This window comes from Synchiropus splendidus, chromosome 9 (assembly GCF_027744825.2).
Source record: "Synchiropus splendidus isolate RoL2022-P1 chromosome 9, RoL_Sspl_1.0, whole genome shotgun sequence".
Lineage (NCBI taxonomy): Eukaryota > Metazoa > Chordata > Actinopteri > Syngnathiformes > Callionymidae > Synchiropus > Synchiropus splendidus.
In genome coordinates this window covers 12,554,719-12,577,916 of record NC_071342.1, presented here as the reverse complement: position 1 = coordinate 12,577,916, position 23,198 = coordinate 12,554,719, and the positions used below count along the sequence as shown (strand labels likewise).

The window sequence follows — 23,198 nt, the reverse complement described above, 5'->3', positions numbered from 1 at the left end:
TTGAAAATGATTTGATCCTCACCATTTTCTCCAGGCCTGGGGTTTCCATTTGGCCTGATAAAATCCCTTGAGCAACTGTGAGAGTCTCACTGCTGGAGACGTTCTGTCACTTTGTTGTCCCAGGAACCCATTGGAATGGAGGCGTTGGGGGGTAAATGGACGCAAATTGTGGAATAAAATGTTGAAATTAATTCTGTTGGATTGATTTCAATCCATGAGAAATACTTGCATCATAATAAGTGTTATCAAATTGTTGCCGTAAAAAAAAGTCTTCTGTTCTTCCTGAAACAAGTTCAAATCTGGATTTTCATATCACTGCGACCACCGTCCTGTAGCCTCTGAGCACATAGATTTGGAGAATTAAAGCTGAATCACAAACTGTGGCGGAGCTGCTTTCTGCTATTGGTTAAAGGCTGTTTGGGGAATAACGCTGGTCTTTGTGCAATTTGGTTTCCACCCAAATTCCTTCCTAATTGGGGGCTGTGACTCTCCAAGTGCCATGTTACAGACAGACGACCGGTCAAGTATGTCAGGCCTGGATCTGCTCCGCCACCAACGCTGACCCATCCAGAATAAACTGGCCCGCCACGGTGAAATGAAGGTCTCTTTCAGTGAGTATTAAGGCTTGTTCTTGCTATGCTTTACATGGGGTGGGCACGGATTCTCTTTGCAGGAAAGTGTTGAATAGACTGCTTATAATTTTCAGCATGTTGTGAGTGCTCTTGAAAAGATAGATATGCTGCCTTCTTAGTTAGAGGAGCAGAGCACAATAACCTTTTAATGAGTCTTTTGGTTTCAACTCAAACTGAAATGCTTCCCTTAAGACATGTTCCACCTGTTGGCTGATCAATGCAGCGTGGATTTATGAAGTTGTTTATGGATATTTGTGTTTATCTTTTTGTTGTATTTAGCTGACGCGGCTCAGTATCTTGTCAGTTGGTCGGTACGTTTTGATAGGACTTGAAATTTGTTGATAAACTCAACTGTAACTGCAACTGTTGTCACGCTGACATTTTTGCATCAAGTTGTAATGATGGATTGATCCAAAAATGATTCAATACAGTTGTTACAACCCACCTGGAACTACTGTAGATCTATAGGGGCTTCTTTAAGAGCTGGTTAATAAAATGGTGTTTCCACTGCAGGTTTGATCAATACCACCACTTAACAGCCTCCTTGTCTGCAAGCACCATATAAAATATTGATTTTCAGCAGCGAACATTTTTTTTTTTTGCCTTTTTTTTATATATTCTTTTAAAGGGTGAGACAATGCGGAGCTGCAGTAGCTATGGCGCCATGGTCACATTAATTCATCATGAAGTGAAACCTATACTGGAGTCTCAACACGCAACGCTGAACTCCTAATAGGACTGGAAATATGTATGTATGTATGTATGTATGTAATGGAAGGTAAATTGATTGGATTTTGAGAATAAATAAGTAAATGCACAATAATTTCATGGTAAAAAGAAATGTTAATTTTATGACTGTAAATGAATGTTTATTGCATTAACATAACCTACATTTCTTTGGATTATATTGCACTGTTTACACTAAATGCCGTCAACATTTCAGCAAAGATTTAAAGAGGTTGAAAAGGAGCGTGATGGAGAGCAGTCCTTGTATTTCCTGTCCCGAATTCCCACTTGTTCATATTGTTCCTAATGTTTTGTCATGTCCTGTCTGTTTACTGTCAATATTATTGAGAAAAACATTTTAAGAGGGTTGAAATAAATATAAAAAATAAGGGATAAATACTACATTTTGAAGGGTAAAATAAAATTCATAATAATAATTAAGTCACCATAAATAATATTTTACAAGTAAAAATTGACCCGATAAAGACCATAATATAAAAACACAATATTGTGAGGTTTGAGGGCAGGTGAATTATTTTAAATATGCTTATTTGAGCAAATAATCATTTTTTATGATTCACAACATCACAAAAGTGTCACATCTCATTAAGTAACATTGTTTGTCTCCATATACGTCAAGTCAGGAAAGAAGCTTTAACAAAACCAGAAACAGTGTTCAAAGTGTACAAGCCTCTGCCAAAAAGGGATCCTTAAAAAAATTTTTTTTTTAAATCCTGGATCCAGACGGTGATTGTACGCACTCCTAAAATGTTCCTGAAAGTTTCATCCAAACCTCTCTGCAACTTTTCAAGTTATTTTGAACACAGAAAAACCAAGGCTGTTGAAAAACATAACCTCTCCTTGGTGAAGGTCAAAACACACACGTAACAACAACAATGCCAGAACTCTGTACACTAGTCAAACCTTAAAAGCCAAGGCGAGGATTTCATGGAGAAAACCAGGAGGCTAACCGAGCAATAAGGTAGAGGGTTCAGGTCACTTCACTGGTGTGGGATCATATGACCGTCTGCTGCTGAGGCTGTGGAAAGATAGAATCAGTCAGAGAAACAACAAGGCCTACAGCACTTAAACATGCCTTTCCATAAATAAACATGTCACTGGAGTCTTGGTTTTGTTAGGTGGTACTTACTTTTATAAACTACAATACTTTGTGATTGTCAACAAGTGGAAAAAACAGATCAGCCTGAAAATGAGCCACTTGCATTAATCGCTGTGGAAATATTCATAGATGTTAATGAGCGAAACCAAAAACTGAACTGCAAGTTGACAGAAAGCTCATCTGAGTTGGAGCCTCACAACAGTAGCAATCTCTTTTCCCAGCATGAGAAATGTGCGCCGCATCCCATTTTTATCCATTCGTTGTCATATTGTCAGGAGCTGCCTCATTGTCAGTTCCAAATGTGGATGTCGGGCAGGGCATTTATTGGAGTTTCGTTCCTGTACGGTAGCACTCACCAGTGGCCCCTCCCACTGCTCCTCCTGTCGTGGGTAAACGTGGCCTCATTGATACGTTTGATCATAGTAGTTTTGAACTGATGCATGCTTGTTAAAAACCACTGAATGGTGTTGCCATTTAGTTTCCAACTGCCTCAGGGTAAATTGCATTAAATCTAAAAGACTCAAGAACACGCACTAACCGCTATGACACCGTAGAGACAGTTAAATAATATATTTTAGTGAAAAAAATACATATGTATATATATGAGATGCTCTCAAGCTTGACCTTGCGTGTCATATTTAATCACAATTGATGCATAAAAGTTGCTTTTTTAGTGAGTAACTGACCCAGCAACAACAATAATGTATTTTTTTTTTTGCGATTGATTCCTTTTTTTCTGGTGTGTGCACAACCGCCCAAAATCCTCTCCTTTTTCCACTATCACTAATATTCACCTTCTCTCATTCCATTTCTACTCTAATTTACTCATCGCAGTTCAGAGAAAAAACAGTTTTATCTTCAATAAGTTAGCATTTCTGATGACTTCAAATGATCCCTAAGGGCAGATATTCCATTCAATATGTTGTTTTAATTGATATTTATTAATTTATAATAAATAATGGTTGAAGATGGCAACGGTTTGACCTGTGGGACCACTTGCAGGCAGTTCCCATGAAGCCAGCTGAAGACTCTCAACACTCAAGACACGGTTAGTTTCAACATGAATAGACTACCATTTAAAGACACAGAAAGTTTTGCAAGACACTGTTGCATTTTGAACAGGTTTACTGATTCATACCAACATTGATCACCTGCTTTCCCATCATTTACGTGAATCATTTTTTTCCAGATTAACAGAAACAATCTCCACTTATTGGGAAAAAGGAAAAAGCTTGTGCGGCTTGAGGGAATGGGTGTAAATGTTCCTTTGCTTCCGTGATCAGCTGAAAACAAATATCACTGACAAGACGTCACATCTCAACCAGCTCAGACATGCAGGATATAGCAACCCTGCAGGGCTTGATGGCGACAACTGTCGCAGTATTTGAGTGTCAGAAGAGGTGAGGCTGCCGGGGGAGAGGCTGGAATAGTTACTTAATCTAAACACACCCAGGTTCAAGACAGGGTTGAACAATGGCCACAATATCATGTTCCGTGTGTCTTGTTTCAGGTGACTCACTGAGGAAGTACCTAAGGTGTTCCACTGGTGTTGAGACACCGTCCCCATGAAACTGTCCTCATGCTCCCACAGCTCAGATATCATCTTCAAATCACCATGGAAAGAAAACGGTTTCAATTTGCAGCTTCTGTTTGTCTACCTGTCAACAAAAAATGTGCTACTTAAACATTATAAAAAGGTAAAAGTGTCATTACACCTTGGCATTAAATGATTGATTATATATTGTGTCACATAATCGCATAAATCATAAATACTGGACGTTTTAAGTGGTTCATATCGTGGTAACATTACTGGATGTAAATGTACTTTCATAGAAAGTATTTCCTACAGTATATTTTATGTATTTAATTTTGACAAAAAATACTGTCAAAAGAAATGAAAAACAAATCAGTAAAAATTAATATTTGGAATTCATATTGCAATTTCGCTCTGAGCTCTTGAGGGCTGCATGAACGCAGGCAAAGGGCCATCTGTGGGCCCCTGAGCCACACTTTACCCCACCTCTGTTCTAAGTTGTTTGCTGTCCCACCCGGCTGTATCGGTTAGTCTGTGAATGAGAGTCTGTTTTGGTGTGTATGTTTGTGTTCATTCTATATAATCCACACCCCAGTGTATTTTCTGTTTGTGTGTGTGTCTCGGGTGTGTCTTCCCACACTTCGCACAGCAAGTGGTTCCAGTTTGTTCAGGGCATCTGCACTTTGTTTTGCACTTTGTCAAAGTAGCAACTCAATTTTTCATAGTTTGGGACTGGTTTTAAAAATATTTTGGAGTTGAAAGGCATCCATACTGGGTTGTTTTAAGGCAGCAGAGAGGCAACATAGTTTCCATATTTTTGAAGCTACCAACAGACTTGCAACTCTCATGGAGCTAAAAACCTGTGCAATAGACAGGCGAAAGTTTGGGCGGCTCTTTGGTCTGTACATTATGACTCAGAACGCTGGACGTGCAAACTGTTATCACACTGCATGCTACTAAACTTTCATTAATTTATTGTATGCGAGAGTCACAAAGGGCCTGGGACCATCCCTGCTACTGTGCAAAGGGCAGAGGCTGCGGTACCTGTGGCCTCTGCAAGTGTAGACACACACACCTGGGGAGTGTTTTGGGGAATAATGAAGCCATTGACACATGCTAATGTTCTCTCTTTTATCCTGCCATTGTTATTGCTACACTCCGCTTATTATGTTATCATGTCTTCTGACGCTGTCAATAAAGCTGGATTGGATGTCGACCTCATCGATCTCCATCTCATGAAACAAATTCATTTCCTTTGCAAAGCTATAAAATAATAACAGCCTGGCAAGTTACTCAGTAATATTTAATTAAGCTAACCTGCATGGAGCGATTTAATAATGAAAGAAAAGAGTAAATTAAAGTGAACTCATTGTAGATCCATGTTTTAATGAACAGACTTGCAGATCTTTAGATCCTTACGATGTTTCATTAATTTCATCTGTATTTTCCAGTGAAATGAAAGTGCCACGTTGTGCTCTCGTTCCGTGAATCACCCTGAGCACTTCTCTGACACACTCCTGGCGTCGCCGTCTAATTTGCCGTGTGTCACGTCGGAGTTGACACAAGCACAATTGGAATGGTTTCAGAGTTACAGAATACTTTGTTGTTTAATATTTGAAACATTTGAAATAACTGTTTACAACAGTCTTGCTACGAGAGTTGGACTTGACTTTTACGTACTTAAGTACTTCATCTTTCGTCAAAAAGTAGTTGATGAAAAAGTGACTTATAGGTCGACTTTAAAAGGAAAGAAATGTTATGGTGCTGAAAGGCAAAAATGGAACGTCCTTGTATGATGAAGCACAGCTTCTTGTTATCCCATCGCAAGTATTCATATACACACTTGCACGTATGTTGTTGTGTGACTTTAGCTTTAACTCTAAATCCATCTGTTCAAAAACAAGCGTCAGGTGAATTGAGTTGCAGAAGCTTAGCTGCAGCGCTGCTGTGCCGCAGAACCAATGCGGAATGGTGTGTGTGTTGAATCTGACTGAGAGGTCATGGTCCGGCGATAAGATATAAGTGTGTGGTTCATTTGTCATCTGATAAAAGAAAGTCTGAAACACTGAAAAAACCCGCTGGACAGCAGAGGTCAGGGGAGGAGTGAAAGTTACATATGGCAGCTGAAGGTTTTCTTTTGCAATTGAGCAAGGCAAAAGAACTGATTTCAGACGGTGGTCTGAAGGTGAATATCTGAAAAGCTTTGGGTCACGATTGGAATCCAAGAGCTAACCTTGAGATGCCTCACATGCTTAAAAGCTACATTTTTCAGCAAGAAATGTGTTGAATCAGGAAGCTTTCTCTGCAGAGAGACTAGTACAACACATCAGAAGGTGCGCAGTATATTTCTACTTTGTACTGATTAGACTGTGATGCCGCCCCCGACAGGTGTGGATGTGACTCTTGTGGAATATTAGACTCGACCTCAACACCGGTGAGAGCGGGTTCTGTGTTTTGACAGAGCTCTGCCACAGCTCTGCGGGAATCTTGCTGGCATGCTTTGGGCAATCCCAGCAAGCGCCATCTCTTTGCGCCGAGGTTCAATGAATCGTGCGCTTTCTTTTAACAGATCAAACACATTGGGTACATTTTGCATGACCTCAAGGGAAGCCATCCCACCTTTGACACCATTTATATGGGTTTATAGATGAATATTTGATCTAATGTTTTTGAGCGTAAAACCTTCTGAAGTACCTTTGAGGAGGCTTTGCATTAAAGTACTGGTTAGCATTACTAACGGCAACAGTATAGAGCTACTGAGAGAAAATCACTTGTATGAATTCGCTCCACACATTTAAACAAATACCTGTCAAGCAGTTGTTTAATTTTGGGATCAGTTTGTTGTATATGTCAATAATAATTGAATAACTCATTTTATATGTGAACTCCTCAAACCTCTTACATAAAAGTCTCAAGAAAAACAGAGTCAGTCAAGGGTCAGGGGATGTAAAGTATAGCCCTGTGCACCTGTAGATGCAGAGACAGCTGCTCTTCCTAGAATACAAAGGGGTCAAAGAAGTGGGGAAGCTATTATTGTCTGGGCCAACATGTTGCTCTCAAGCTCTCCATAAGGTCTAGCGCCAGACCATTCACCAAGGCCTGTCATTATCTCCGTTCACATGTGCGAACTTTGTCCTGAAGTAAGCAGAGGTGTGGCTTCTGTTCTCAAACAGGTTTATGGCAGGAGGTTTCCCACTCAACCATTCGCATGTCAAAACTTGAATCCACACCCTCAACTGCAGACGGTTTATCATGTGAAGACAACTCTTGCTTCTTCGTGTCTCTCAGCGGAGAAAGCGTAGCTTCCTCAAACACTGAGCATCGGTGAAGCTCCATGGATCTGAGGTGGAGATTGTGACAGCTGTCTGAGGATTTTCCCACTCACCTGTCGTGTGTAATGTAAGTGTGCAGCTTAAAGGTCCGGTGAGTTTACACATTGCTCTCATTTAAAACGTGCTTATTGACAGACTCTGTCTTTCCAGAAACATATTGAAGCTACATTTGAGAAGTGTGGTAACTGAACACCCGGCTAATATTTCACACTTTAACCGACTTCAGGTGCTTTAAGTGAGTTCACCCACTGTCACATGAGTCACAGTGCAGGGGGCCAGGGTAAACTTGTTTTTCTGCTTCTTGCTTCTTTTACAAAACCTGAAGTGACAGTGAACTCTTTATGGGGTTGTTGAAACTGTTTACCAGTAAAATACTTCATAAGTTTGAACATAATTACTGCGTGTCAACACAGATGTGGAACGTCTTAAAGTGTAATAATAATAATAACACACACTTTTTTAAAAAAGAAAACCACAAGTTAAAGCCTTATATGAAAAGTTATTTTCTGTGTAGACACATAGGCTTCAACGTATGTATACGTCACTGCACGTATGGATTGGCTGAAGTGAATCCCTACTGATTTGACTCATGAGTCACAGTTTGAGGAGGCTGGTGAAAGTAAGAATGAAAGGATTATTAGATCTAGTTTTGGAGAATGCTTTTCAAAAACGTCAGTCAATCACAACAATTCAATAACAGAGCCTGTCTTCAGTTTCATTCGTCGGTATTGGTGCGGATCTTTTCATGAGCTCGATTGCGACATCAACCTGTTCTCACGTTATAGTGTCATCGAGTCAGATGCTGCTTGCTATTTTCCTCTAAGGCGATCACGTCAACACTTTATTTCAATCAAGATGTGAACGTTTGTTTAATAAGGTGGTTCATGTGAGGTTACTTGTTGAGCTGGTACCGTGGTTTTAATAACAAATTCAGAGTAAACAAGTCGTAGCTGCACCTCAAATCCGACAAAATCTTAATAATCTAATACTTATAAAATGGATATTTTGATATTGTATTGATGTATTTGAAGACATTTCTTTTCCACTGTAACTTGTGTGCTAGAATCTTCCATAATAACATTTGCACACTGTGTTGAATTTGATGGAAATAAAAAAAAAAGAAAATTATGAAAAAAATGAAACTATGGAACATGTATGGCAGGATTATTACAGTGCGTCCTAATGACAGGATTATATCATGATGTGAAAGTGGAACTGTGATCTGTCATTTTCTACAAGGCAGGCATGTAAATGCTGATGAAGCGTGTCTGTACTCGGGTTCGAATCGCAAAAACCCATGTCCCTCATGGGTATTATTTCTGCTGAAGTGTTGAAAACTAGATTTCCTCATGTCTGGAGCGTCTCCCACTTGACACCATCACCTGCAGCTCAGGGTCTGAGCTTTTTCCGAGAAACAAATGTTTGCCGTTTTTCTGCACCGTTTACTTTTCTCATGAGAGATAATCTGTAACCACCGCCTTGTTATGATTAAAACTCTTGGCACAAGCTACGCAAATTTCAATAGGCTCACGTGGACTTACGTAAGACGTCAACGATGAAGATAAAATGAATTGCTCTTGGCAGGATCATTGCGGTTCAGCATGAATTGCCCCCACTGAGACTAAAGTTGGCAGCTGTCTTTGTGCACGTCACTCTGAGAGCCACTGAAGTTCATTATCATAGGACAAAGTGTGTTTCACCCATCATATTTTGCTTGTGTTGGCTACTTCACTTTTTGTTTCTATCTCATGGTACAACTTCAACATCTATTGCAGGATCCTCTGATGATGCCGGGAGTGATGGAGACTCCAGAGTTTTCCTCGCTGTCTTCGCTGAGAGGAGACTTCAAGTCCGAGGACTTCATCCAGCCACACTACAAGGAGACGTATCGCCTTGCAATCGATCGGCTGGTCAGCAGCGGCAGAGAGAAATACCAGGAGTTCCTCAAGGGAGAGCGTTTGGGAAGCTTCCTCTCAGAAGAAGAACTTGTCTTCATCAGTAAAAATGCCAAAAAGCCCCCACCTCAAACACAGTCAGACTCAATTAATGGATCATTGGACACACAGTCCTCCTCAGGAACCTACTGGCCAACACACTCTGATGTGGACGCACCAGATTTGGAATTGGGCTGGCCGGATGTCATGCACGATAAACTCCAGACAAATATAGATCTACTCTTTCATCCACCGAGACTAAACAGCCCGACCATCAAAGAGGTGATAAGGAAGAAGATCCAAGAAGCACGACAGGTAAAACGTCTGCGACTTTACTTAATTCTTTTTTTTTAAATGTGCTTGACTACAAAACAAAACTCTCCATCCAACAAACTTTAAATTGGGGAGTCACTGTGTTAGAAGTCTTCTTTTACTCGCAGCACCTTTTCCAACGTAACCTTGCGTCTGACTCTGCTGCCATAGAGGAGTTTTGTCTCCTTTTCTTAAAAGCACGTCACCTGATCACATTCCAGAAGGCTTCCTGAATGATGTGTTTGAATAGAAGCTGTGTTTTTATTCTGGCAGCATCATGTCGGCGGATCCTGAATCGCTGGCAGCGGAAGGTCTGTCAACCCTGTCGCTTAGAATCTCAAGGCAACTCATATCATCTGTGAAATTTGATGTTTAAAAAAAGAAAAAAAAGAATATAGGCGCATAACTCAAACGTCTCTCCCAAAGTGTTGATGCTGGCCTGAGGCTGTTGGCTGGCATTTCGCTTGATAATGGCATGATGAGTGCTGTCACGCAGCATGACTCAAATGAAGCAGCTTCTCTGCACAGAATTCATTTATTTATTGTCGACCTCAGTGATAGTTGACGGACCAAACTGGGTTTGGTACGCCCTTGTGATTCGAGGCACTTTGTTTTGGCCCAACACATAGTGGAACACTGTGTTTGGGAGTGTCAGCTGGTTCAAATAGGGCTATGATCTGGTTTTGCGACTTGTAAGTGTGAGAACAAATTAAAACCAGAGTAAGATGAATAATGTCTGCGTTGGAAAGTGAATACAATTGAGGCAGGAGAACAGGCGAATGCTATTTAAAAGGAGCTGTTTTTCAAATTGTGTGTGAGCAAATATATCTGATGTGTATGGTGTTCCTTCTTGACACGGTTTTATCTGCAGAAATTACCCAACAAAACAGAACTATATTTGCTCGGGAACCAAATCATAAATGGGCTGTGAAGTGGTTAAGATGCAGACTCACAATTTTTCATCCATGTTAAGTAGGAGCCAGCGTGAGGGAATCATCCCCAGCCAGCAAGGGGATAAAAAGATGGCTAACAAGGTCCAAAGAGCGTGGTTAGAGCTGAATGTGTTGAGACTACAAAATCAGGGGCTGAAAGGACATAATCTGCAGGTGACCAGATGCAGCAGGAGACGCAATTAAAAAAAGTTGTTGTGCAATGTGTGCGACGCCGCTGCGCTGGGGTGTCTCACAAACCGAATCAAGTTTGAGTCAAGTGGTGGAGCTGTCGACGGTTCAAGAGGCCAATCAAGGTCCTTGTTGGCTGATTGGAATCTGTATCTGTGTGGAGAGGAAAAAAAACAACAACTTGCAAACCAATTCTACTCTTCAATCTGTTGTCTAGTGAGTTTTAAATCTTCCTGCCACCAGTCGGACTGAAAGCAGACACGTAATGTTAACTTTAGGCCAGTTCCATTTCTCACCCTAACACTCCTTTTTGGCCATAACAACTGGGTTTTGCGCGTTCACCTGTAAGTGTAGTGAGTCCCAATACTCCTAAGACAGAGGGTACTCGCCGTTCACCACTTGAAATGATCCCTTCAAACCAAGGGAGCTCCAGAGCTGACTTGAAACGAATTGGGCAGATGAAGTGCGGGTAGATTCAGACACAATAGAGTGAATTGAATAACATAACATAAAAACAATGAGGGATAGGACAACAGGGACATTTTAGTATCACGTGTGAGTGACCTTAAGGATCCACCATAGCCGACAAACTTCTTAACAAACTACAGTCATTTAGACATTAATGTCTAAAAGATCACCTCAAAAGAGGTTCGGCTCCGCCCAGTTCTTCTCCGTTGGTTCACCAAACAAAGTAAGATTTTCAACACTGATGCAAGAGGACGCAAAAACGCTGGAACTGGCATTTCCAAAACGTCTCCAACACTGTAAATACAGTAAACCAAGCCAGCCATAGCAGCCAATGATACTTACATTGTCTTTGTGACGTAAGTCAAGGGTAACGTCCCAATTCTCAGCGACGTCAGTCACTTCTCACTTCATCGTCGGGGGGCGCTTCATACTGCTTCCAAACCAAGCGCTGATGTTATAAAGGTGAGGAATGGGAGTGGGTCTTAATAGACTCCAATCTACTAATAAAATAGAGAATGAATCTGGCAACCAGCCTTGGGTCTTTGAAAAAAAATCACCATCATTCACTGAAGTTTTAATATTGTATAATGGATTAAATAAAAAAAATGCTGTATTTTAAATTAAACTCATCCTGTGCCTGTGCTGGACACAGAATAAATGAATCAATTGTAGCCATTGTCAATGGTATGAAAGATAGATTGCTTTTATCCAAGACTTTTTCATGTCAGGCACTCAGCCTCAGCCTCTTTTGTGGACCTCTTGTGAAAGACAGATAGGATTCCTCACAGAGTTGATGGGTCTAAGCTGCCATCATCTTGTTAGCCAGCTGTCAGGTCATGTCAACTGGTTGATTTATGACCCCACCCCTAAACAGCAAGACAGTCACAAAGACTGTCTGCTCAGAAGGAATGTGACTGAGAGGATTTGGGACATTTGGCCGTGCTCACATTTGCTGTGATGCTAAGAACCTTGGTTCTCTAACGCTCACACATTGTGACATGCCTCACATTTCTAACCGACATTCCCACTGACTCGACTTTTCGCTCCTTGAAAGGATAATTTCCCGACTGTCGCTTTGAGAATGAAATTTTTCAGCTTTGAAAGGGTTGCTGGTGAAAGGGGCTTCAAAAGGGTTGAATCGTATTCATGCAGGTCATCTTAGTTGGACAATACAATAGTCAATCAGCAACGGAGAAGCTTTTTGGAATGGTTTTGAGATCAAAAATTAAAATCTGGTTGCCATAGCAACAGTGTATAATTTATGAGGGAGCTTGTTGAGGTCTTTAAAGGGTGACAACATCTTATCAACCAAGACATAATTAGGACCAACAAAAATACTGTTTACATTCTGTCTGTCTGTTTACATTGTGATACTGGTTTGTTATAACCGGGTGAAACACAAGCACCATCTTCTGATGTTATAGGCACAAATTCCAGACACAGTGAAGATTTGAGGGTTTTGGCATTATAGGACTTTGTTCTGCGAATGACGACTGGCGCTTGTCAAATAGTGAAGTGTCTGACGCTGCACTGTTATGAAGGACATCGGTCGACTTCATAACAGTGAATGGTCATGTAAACATTAAGATGAAGATGAACTGGTTGTTGTACTCTCCCGAGAAGCATCAACAGTACAAAATATACAATGTGTGTTGATGAACAAAAGGACTTACTCTTTTCTGGGTGAGTTTTGACGGTGCTGCTTTTATGATACTTCACAGTTTGAAGAAACATCCTCACTCCCATGGTAATATATTGACATTGGAAAAGTGGAATTTGATCTGAACTTTCAGCCCAAAAGGGCCAGCAGCAAAATGATCGCTGCAGAATAGAGACGCCACTGATGGTTGCCCTCCATAATTTCAGTAGCGTCTTCATTTGTCTCCAACTTTTGGGGAGATCAGACCTGATTTGACACGGAAGGTTCTCCGAGTGGATGTGACCTCAGGATGTAACACGAATGTCATCAACAGAACCAACTTGGTAGACGACGTATTCATACTACATATTTACAGGTAGTTCCAATAGACTTTGTCTGTGACTCTTTAAAGTGTCATGGTGTTTAAAAACTTTCACTATTTTTAACAAAATGCTCCATGACATCTGACACAGAAGTTTTCCCTCTCATTCTGTGTGAGTCGATAATCACGTTTGTCCTTTATGACTTATTCACTTTGTCTTTGCAGGTCGTAGCAGTCGTGATGGATACGTTTACTGATGTGGACATATTCAAAGAGGCAGTTGACGCCTCAATACGGGGAGTCGCCGTCTATGTGCTTTTGGATCATTTCCATCTGAGGGATTTTCTCACGATGGCAGAAAATTATGACGTCAAAATTCAGCAACTCAGGGTGAGTCACCTAATGGGTTCGACTGCGTTTCTGGTTTTCCTCAATTATTGACTTAATTGTTTAAAAAAAAAAAAAACACGTTTGTCTGACCTGGAAAAATAATTATACTCACACACATGTCATGGAAACAAGTGACAGAGCAGAGCATTTAAAACCTCAGCCAGTGACTCATCTGTTATTTCACCTGTAAATGGCCAACATTATGAACAAGTGTTTTCCACATTACACAGCCAGTTACAATTTATTTTATAAATTGTCAAAATGGTTTCAAAGTTATGATAGTGATGTGAAACAAATTTTATTTCCAAAGTGCACTCTGTTTGGAACCTCAGTGGCTCAAAATGGTGCCTAAATTGTGGCAGTGGTGATATATGTATATATATTTAGATGTATATTATTTAAGTAATTTATATAGGAAATTTATGACAGGGCATTCAGCTATAAGCTGTATATTTGTTCTTCATTTGTGGCGCATCACAGTGCCGCTACAAGGGATTAGACGTCCCAAAACTCCCTCGTCATTTCATCATGTCCATCCAGCCATGCTGGTTATCGAAAAACCTTTTCTGTCGTAGCGGACTGTATAAAAACTGTCAAGCGCTGTAAAGTTTAAAATATGTTTAGTCACCGTGCGTGTGTGATATAACGGCTTTATGTTATGGATGTGGCAGCTGGTGTCTGAATGTTCAACACTTCACCTACGCTTTTGTTTGCTGACAGAACATGAGGGTGCGCACCGTGAAAGGCCAAGATTACCTCTGTCAGTCAGGAGCTAAATTTCACGGGGCAATGAAGCAGAAGTTTCTTTTAGTCGACTGTCAAACGGCAGTGTACGGCTCTTACAGGTGAGTGAAACAAGAAAGTCAAGGGTGAAGAACTGGTCGTCACCGCAGACTAACTATGTGTAGCTGACCTTTGTTTGTGGCTGTTGAAATCTTCATTGATTTGGCTAACTAAGTGTGTACTTGTTTGTCCACAGTTTTGCCTGGTCATTTGAAAAGATCAATCTGAGTATGGTGCAGGTCATCTCTGGCTTCCTTGTTAAATCGTACGACGAGGAGTTCCGGACGTTGTATGCGCAGTCGACTGTGCCAGTTGAGATCTATCCAGCAGACATGCCGGTCCAAATGAACGGCTCTCACGGACGACAATTTTTGCCAAACACGATTTCCGATTCCACTCAGGGAATTGACCGAAGGGACCAGCTGAGGCGAACGCTGGACACCGTCTACCGGACGGTTGATCGGAAACAGGCAATGCGAAACTTCCAAGATCGGCTTGTTGAAGAAAAGCCGATCGAACCGTGGCCCGTTTTTGATAATGACATCGAAGTTCAAAGCCACTCGCTACTCCATTCTCCAGAGCCCAAGCCGTTCCAGAAGCGGCACAGCTATGCAGGCGGGGGACGAGACGACTATACTCCGAGGAACATCAGATCCCCAACTGGCAACTGGAATGTTGGGATAAGGACAAACAACTTGCCTCCTGATAACTCACCAGCACCAAACTTGTACAGGGGCCAGAACATGCGTCGGTCATATAATGGCCTGGACAAACAAGTTCTGTCAGTACAGCAGAACATGCCAACACTTGAGAAAACATCCAAGTCCTTCATGCGTGCATGGAGGATTGAGGCCTATCTCCAAAACTCTGACGCTTCCTTCTGGGAATCCAATGACTATCTTGACCAGTACGAGCAGATGGACAAACCAAACACCTTCATGCAAGGGAGAATGAGGTCTTCGCTTGCTTTCCGATCCACTATTCCAGAACAAATAGAGCCAAATTCATATGACAACACATCAACGGATGCGACACCGCCAAATCACTACTCATCAATAGAATGGCATCCTCCTGTATCCCCACAGAAGGGGATGGACGAGTTTATGATGAAGCGGCAAAGCCTGCAGATTTTGGACGACCCTCGGACGTACCCCAGCTTCACCCCTGGGAGAACTGACTACCACTCTACATATAACAGCCTGGGTCGATCAAAGCCGCCAATGCTTGCAAATCCAGACATGCTGTCGGACAACTGGCACAAGAGACACAGCGTTGCTGATCCAAAAACCAACTATGATAAGACACGTGAGTCGCCAGGTCAGATGTACGGGTCTTCCACGAGGATGCAAATTAATCGATACGCAGCTGGAATCAAAATGCAGAATGGAGGTTTCGGGATGAATCTAAATGAAGATCAGAGATCAGTGTCTCACTATGACGTCAAAAACATAAAGGACTGCAGCGGCAACAACTACTCCAACTGGCAGGAGCCGCCTTCAAGGACCGTGTCGGCAGCTGCTCTGGACGACAACCTTGATCTGACAATGAAGTCCAACAACACTGGCTCTCGGGATTTTCTCAAGAAGAGTTCCAAGAAGATCAAATCGTTACTGAACATTCCAGGAAAAAAAGATGAGCCAATGAAAACCTCAGAAACTCAAAGCATTGCATCCCAGGGCAGTACTGATACGCTGCGAGCGCAGCATGCAGGGAACCTGAACAGAGGAAGTACTTACAGAAACTCAGGCAGGAAGTCGCCACCTGATCGCACAAGGAACCCAATAAAAGACGAACATCGGATATACTCACAGCCACGGTTCGGAACTGAGGAGTACAGACCACTAGCAAACGTATCATCCGACAATAGACACATGGAGCCAAGTGCAAGGCCAAGTTACGGTTCACCGATCATCAAAAACGACAGACAAAGTGGAAACCGGCCCCTCAGCAGATTTGAGCCTTTTTGCTCCTTGGAACAGAAGCAACCAGTGCAGCACAGACAGAGCTACGGAAACACGCCGTCTGCGGAGAAAACCAAAGCCTACTACAAGGACGAGGCAGACATTGAACACAGCATCACAAGAGTATCACGGAATCACCATGACAATAAGTTTGAGAAATTCTTCCACAGGATGGGAAATCTGATCCACAAGAAACACTGAAAATGAATTCCGGGTTAGTGGAGAGTACTGGGATGTACAAGGAGGGACTCAACTGATGTAACCAATGCTTTAATGCAAATAGCTTCAGAAAACAAAGTATTTGGGGATTTAAGATTGGATGACACTAAAGAATGGCCAGGGCTTCTAAATTGTACTGAGCTATATGCACCACAGGACTGTTACGTGAGTCACATCTCTACACACACATCAAATTTCACACACCCATCTCTTCCATCATCACCCAGTGCCATATTTACACGTCACATATGTATTAATTCATGTGTGCCCTGTTTACATGTTTTTTCATGATATATTGATGCACAAAAATAATATATATACGCAAATGCCAACTTCAGGACTTTTTTGATATTTGTATTTTGGAATTTTCTGTCAAGGTGCACATGCGGATATTATTTTTATGTTCAGGGTATGTGATGATGTGCATGCTGGGAAGTGATGCAATAGAAAACTGCGTTTTTGGGCCTCATCGATGGGCGTTCATGCAATAGACTAAACTTTTTTTTAGGATGTTTTAAAGTTGCAGGATGAAGCTTGTGGTGCTTTACAGAAGAGAATTGATGAAAAAAAAAAAAAAAAAAAACCTTTCCCGGTGATGTATTTCAGCTCTTCTTGAAACACAAAATGAATAAACAGTGTCATGTTTTTATTTAAATTATTCAAATTGCCAGCTTACTCACTGTGTTTATCTGTCAGCCAGATGCCTCACCAGCTTTTAGAAATGCACGATGTGTTAACTATAACCATAACAGCCCAGGCTCATTCATTTCTTGTGCCGTTATTTGATTCCACCTGTAATTCAACATCAAAAGCTCAGAGAAAATCAGTTTTTTGGTCTGACTGTCAAAAGTAAAGGACTATGGAAAAGCAAACATCCTCTTAACTTCAGGAAAGTTTCTTTTCCCTTAACTCTGCCAGGCTGATTCTTTAGTGCTGCTAAGCAAAATTCACAGATTTATTCAACATGACAGAAGAACGAGATCTGATCCAACTCAATACAGTTTACAGTACAGTTGTATTATGAAAATAAGGGGGTAAAATGTTATATGTATATGTCGTATCTTGTCACAAATCCTATCCTTCCCAAAGGTATGAATCCCGATGCTGGCAGCCTCAAACACAAAGCTGTTTTCAGTATTGGAAGGGTCAATTTTCGAGATGAGTGAGACTCAAGTGAAGTAGATGGCGATGCCTATTCATGTTATAATTGGCGTTCAAGTATATTCACAGATATCTGGGTTGAAGTTGGTAGAAGCACGTAGGAAAATTGAAAACACTTCTAAATGTAATTTTTAAAAGGCTTTTTTAGCCGTCCACATTTTGTTTCTTCTTGGTATTAAAGTTTAAAGGTCAAGTTTACTTGCACAGAATAGCTGTGACAAGTGGTGCCTTAATGCTATGCAGCCTGTGCCTCTACAGACAGTTGACCTTCAACGCACATTTGGCTTGATTTCACAAAGTACGAGTCTCCAGGGGAAGGTGGGTAACAGAAGGTACTTGTTAGTAGCGGTCAATATGTCAATTTCCTCATTGCTGCAGCGCATTCAGAAAAACTGGTACATATACAGTACCACAGTTTAGGGATCGCTGGACCCAGCCAATGGCTCACTTCTTCATTGGTTTTGTCTCAATATACATGCAGCATGGTGTCTCAATGATGTCTCCTTCAGTGCAAGTGACCACTTCAAAATCTGATTTCACTTTTCAGTCATCCAGTGAAGAAGTAAGCAGAAGGTTGAAATAGACATGGCTGCATCAGTTTTCCATATTCAAATGGTATTCAGTGGTACCTCGGTTTTCCAACGTCCCGGACTTTGAACAAATCAGAGTTCGAACAAAAATTTTGCGTTTTTTTTGCTTCGGATTTCGACCCAAATCCAGAACTCGAACGCCCCCGAAAAAAGCCGGAAAAACTGTAACGTGCGCGGACCGATCAGCTGACCCACGACACGCTCTGTTATTGTGTATAATGCAGCCTCTGTATGCAGACGTGTCCCGTTAGCTACATTTACTGACTGTTCTTTCTTCATATTGAGGTGTAAAACCTTTCCTGTCTCCACACTGGACCGTGGTAGAGTGTCACAGGGGAGGTGCTCGCTCTCCACACCTCCACTCCAGGGTTTGATGTCCTGTTGTGGGCTGGAGCTGGGACAGGGATGAGGCGAGTCTGGGACAGAGCGTTGCTTGGTTTATGACTTTGTCACAGCCAAACTGCACAGAAGCGCACATTCAGAGCTGGACACGCACCGGGCACCTCTTCACTTCTGGAGAGACGTCACTCACTCGGCAACCCCTCCCACATGCAGCGGCCACACACATAGAGGAACAGCGCACCTGCAGCAGACACTCTACATTCACTCCTACAAAAGACTATTTTAAGGCCTGGAACACCTTATTTCTTTTTCCATTAAAAATTGATTCGGATTTCAAACAAATCACTTCTCAAACGGCCGTCTGAAGCAACAGCTGAGACTAGCATTCTTCATCCTTAGAATTTCAGCAATGCACCTTATTTTTGCTGCTGTGATTAATAGAATATATTGTTGCATGTGTAGAAGACTCATCTTGCTCCTGTTGTAAGGAAAGAAGTCCACCGAAAAACGAAAATGAGGTAAACACTGAAGTTTTGCTTGCATCATCACAACATAGAGTGTCGACCATGTTTTGGTACATTTTTGTTTTTTTTGTTTTTTCACATCAAAAACAACTGCCCGGTTCTCTCTAAAAAAACAGATTACTCTAGTGTGGTTGGAACTAAAGAAAGTAGAAAGTCAAAAGGGCACATCCTCGAGACAGATTAGTCGCCTTTTATCTACTGGAAGGCCACTAAAAGCAAAAACGATTGGGATGCTGCCACCTCAAGGTCCATCTGATGCTTCAGAGGTGCCACTCGGTCACTACTTCATCTCTGGGCTCTAATGGGTTATTGACTGCTGTTAAGATTTTTAGAACTTGAGCGTCTGATACTACAAATGTCGCCTGTAATGCCTCGCTCAAAAGGGGGCTTTGACTTGCATTGACGTAATGTTTTTCAGTCACTTTTAATGCGTAGATTGCAGTTGGTTTGAGCGTACCTTGAGGCAATAATTCTTTTTTGTTTTTTGCCCCGGTAAATGAAGCTCAGCAAAGGTCTTCAGCTGTGAGGCAGTCGTGCGCTCTCATCAGTGGTAGGAGGGATTTGTAAGGTTGGGTGATTGAGACTCGACTTCATGACATTAAAGGCCGCATGTTCCAGCTCTCCAGGCTGGACATGGCCTTGGTCTTCGTGTTACCTTTACATTGGCAGCTGTTTCTTTGATGATGCCCCTATTACTTGCCTGTTAAATTCACTGTTATTCATCTGCGGGTTTGATTTGTTCTCCATTTTAACAACCTCTCTGAAACCGAAAAGGTCGACTTGTCTTTTTTTATCTGGGTTTGCCCTCTGTTGATCTGCCAGTGAAGACCTCCCAGAAATGCCAACTAGCCCTTGTGTGATGCTGGAACCTTGTCAGCTGGCTCTAGTCCGAGTCTGGGGTTAATAGCTCCTCAGAACATCTCACAACATTCCACAACATTTTTTATTTGTCAGACAGCCAAGAGTGATTAAATGTGACAGGTGGTAAATGAACTGGCAGTGAGTGGATGTTTTGAATGCAGGTGACAAGCGTTGAGAAGTGAGAAGTATTACCTTGTAGAATTGAATTAGAACTGGAACTTGACCAGGTTGCCTGACAGTGACGTGAAAAGGAAATAATAGACAGTATCGTGTTTTGTCAGAAGCTTGGGAAAGCTATCCAAACTAGGAAGGCTTTGGAGGGATGCAGACCACCTCCAAGCAGCGCAGGTCAGAGTGTGAATTTCACACTGTGTTGTCCTACATTCATGCTTGAGAGGCGGCTGCACCACTGCTGCCTTCAAGTGTCGGAACACGTGAGACAAGCTTCTAGCAACCTAACAAACACTTACCTCCGTCAAATATTGGACATAATAATAATTTGCCACCATACCAAAGGGTAGTAATTTCTGTGATGTCGAGCCTTGTTTTCGTATTGCAAGGTACATAAAGGGAATAATGGCAGGAGTTTAGTCAGCTGCTTGTGAGGTCACTCTGCAGACAGTTACAAAAGCTTAAACTGGAATGAGAGCCAAGAGCATTTGCACGGAGGTGTGTCTGTTTGCACAGCCAAACATTATCTTTTCTGTTGATGCCATGGTTGACAATCAAGGTGGGAAAACATTGAACAAGAATAAGGGGTGAGTGAGTTCTATTCCTGTTCTGAGTTCCATTCCCGGTTAGCTGAATCACATCTGAGGTCTGAAGATTTAGTGCAGTTCACTGGGATCCTGATTCCGAGTTCTGTTTCTGTCTTAGTTTTTTGCCTTGGTTTTGTGGAAATCTGTGACTTGAGAGTGGCTTTTTTTTTAAGGATGGTAGGGTTGATGTTGGAGGTCTGTATCATGAAGCTGAGATCTTTCGCCAGATGGGTCCAGTTTCAGCTCCATAGAAGTGGTTCTTCTTCTGATGTTTAGTCCAGTGGTGGATTGTGATCGTATATTCAAATGGAAATGACTGAATGACAGCACAATCCTGTGCCCCTGTGAGGTTGCTGACAGCGCTATATCGATGTTAACTCACGAATGTTGACTCGTCTTTTGCCACTTGAGGAATCGATGCGCTCAGTCTTCTTGTTAGAGGCCCCTCCTATTCAAAATGTACGGATCCTGGTGTTATTCAGCTCATTCCAATTACCCGACTTGCTATCCATCTGGTGTCCGAGACCACAACACCGCCTCCAGCTTCACCCACTTGATTGCACTGAGCGCATAATCAATAAGGACAGTGAACTTGTTGGTTATGCTTGACACACGCTCTGTATCTCTTGATATGCGCAACAACTGTGCAAGCTCAGACACTCATTGTTTCCTGCTCTCATGCAATCTGACGCGATCTGTGCGATGCAGGTTTCATATTAGGAGCAACGCAATTGCGAATGTGGCGGATTGATATGCTTTCTTTTTCAATCCATAGTAATTACACGATAGTTACACAATTGAAGTTCTTCCTTTGAGGCATGAAATTGTTGCAAAATCTATTGATAATATACTATATTCCTCTCACATTTTGGACCGACTCATGGCTGCCACAAGCTCTGGAACTACAACTAGAACTAGAAGCCTGGGTCTATTTTCTTCGACTGCTGTCTTCGCGACCCAACCTTGATCTTGTAATCTGAATTATACAATATATACATGAGGTCGTTGATTGCACTCAAAACAATACCACAGGCATCTGCAATCTGACTAAGCAAACATATGCATTATCATATTAATGTGTTAGCCAATGTCACATTGCCATGAATGTATTTGATGATAAGCTGTTCATCTCGAGTCAGGCAGCAACGTAGCATGCCAATGACACAAAGTCTGGCTCATAGTTGTAGTGTATGTTGCAATTGCCACTGATATGGTTTGACATTTGTGGACAAATGTGGACAACATGTTGGAGAATCTGACTGTCAGAAATGTGAGTCAAGAAAAATCTAACTCCTCAATATTATGCCACATCTATGACAAAATGTCTAGCTATTTCTGAAGGTAAAGAACATTTTTCTGTGGAAAAAAAAAGGAAAGGAGATTACTGAAACGTTAATTTTGAGGAACACCTGCTGAAATATGAGCAAAGACGTTTGCCACCATAATGAAAAATGCTGCCCTCTGTTGGTGAATCGTTCATGAAACACATGCGCGTGCATTAAAAATATCCTTCAGGTGTGCAAGATGTCTATCCTGTCAAAAGGACTGTCGTCCTTCCAATTCATATTCTCAACGGGTAGCCAAGGTCCATGTTTATGTAAAATTCCCGGTCAATAAGGTGCTAATGTTCATTTGTATGTGTCATGTAATAAACCACACGTGCGTCTCGCGCCAATAGTCCTGCAGAGGATCATGTCAGAAAATCATTAGAAATAATTTAAGAGCCGCAGTGGTTTCTGGGACACAAGGGTTTTTTTTTATCTGAAGCAGTCGCTGAAGGACAATGAAGGAAACAATGAATCACTTTTGCAGAGAGTCTTTACCATTGACTACTTTGTAATGATCTCATAGAAACCCCCACACAAATGGTATTGTATCCATTTTGAATGGCAGTGATGCTACACTGAAAGGATAATTAAGAATTAGTAGAGGAAATTAATAATTAAAATGGAGTTAGGAAAGAAAGAAGGAGCTCCAAGGAAATGAACATCGCTCCTGATTTCCGCGACAAAACATAATCATCTAATGCGCCCACGTGGATCACCAACAAAGAAACAAGGCAAGTAGGAAGATTGCTTATTAATGTGCAGAAACTAGCAACAATGCCCGAAATTTATAGATGCTTCAGTACATTTTGATATCTTTGATCTGACATTTACATAAAAATTGTATTGTGAATTCTGTTATTTCACAAGCAGCCATACCGTAACGTACACCTCCAGAAGTGACTGCAACCTCAGATCATCCTTAAAGTGACCTTAAACCTTGTATAACGTAGAGTGATGTGTCGGATTCATAACAAAAGTATCATCTTCTAAATTTCCTCTCAGAAGTGGGATTCATACGCACGCGTGTTGAAGAGACTTTGACGTTACCTATTTGTTTTCCTTTTACTTATCTGGTCACAATTGTAAAATGCAGGATCAGCTGTCAGAATTATAATGAAAGTATCGTCTTCAGAAGTATCTG

General features: G+C 41.6%; 1 protein-coding gene across 15 annotated transcripts; it reads left to right on the top strand.

Annotated features, from left to right (window-relative positions):
- The first annotated feature begins 482 nt into the window (after window positions 1-482).
- fam83b (family with sequence similarity 83 member B) lies at window positions 483-21,364 on the top strand. Of its 15 annotated transcripts, none has more exons than XM_053874996.1 (8): window positions 483-611; window positions 1,261-1,380; window positions 7,186-7,411; window positions 7,495-7,579; window positions 9,120-9,593; window positions 13,366-13,530; window positions 14,251-14,375; window positions 14,510-21,364. In XM_053874996.1, the coding sequence occupies exons 5-8, from the start codon at window positions 9,129-9,131 to the stop codon at window positions 16,473-16,475; spliced, it is 2,721 nt and encodes a 906-aa protein (XP_053730971.1). In that variant the 5' UTR covers window positions 483-611; window positions 1,261-1,380; window positions 7,186-7,411; window positions 7,495-7,579; window positions 9,120-9,128; the 3' UTR covers window positions 16,476-21,364. The 15 variants fall into 15 exon arrangements, with proteins under 15 accessions (XP_053730971.1, XP_053730963.1, XP_053730965.1 ...); XM_053874988.1 differs by adding an exon at window positions 3,989-4,175 and having other exon boundaries at window positions 7,301-7,579; XM_053874990.1 differs by having other exon boundaries at window positions 1,261-4,175; window positions 7,301-7,411.
- The last annotated feature ends 1,834 nt before the right edge of the window (window positions 21,365-23,198 follow it).

What these genes read in the sequence shown, in the direction of transcription:
- fam83b (XM_053874999.1), top strand. Translation starts at nt 9,129, where the DNA reads ATGATGCCGGGAGTGATGGAGACTCCAGAGTTTTCCTCGCTGTCTTCG. An exon ending in AGATCCAAGAAGCACGACAG is followed by an intron (nt 9,594 to 13,365) that starts GTAAAACGTCTG and finishes TTGTCTTTGCAG; the next exon opens with GTCGTAGCAGTCGTGATGGA. An exon ending in TCAAAATTCAGCAACTCAGG is followed by an intron (nt 13,531 to 14,250) that starts GTGAGTCACCTA and finishes GTTTGCTGACAG; the next exon opens with AACATGAGGGTGCGCACCGT.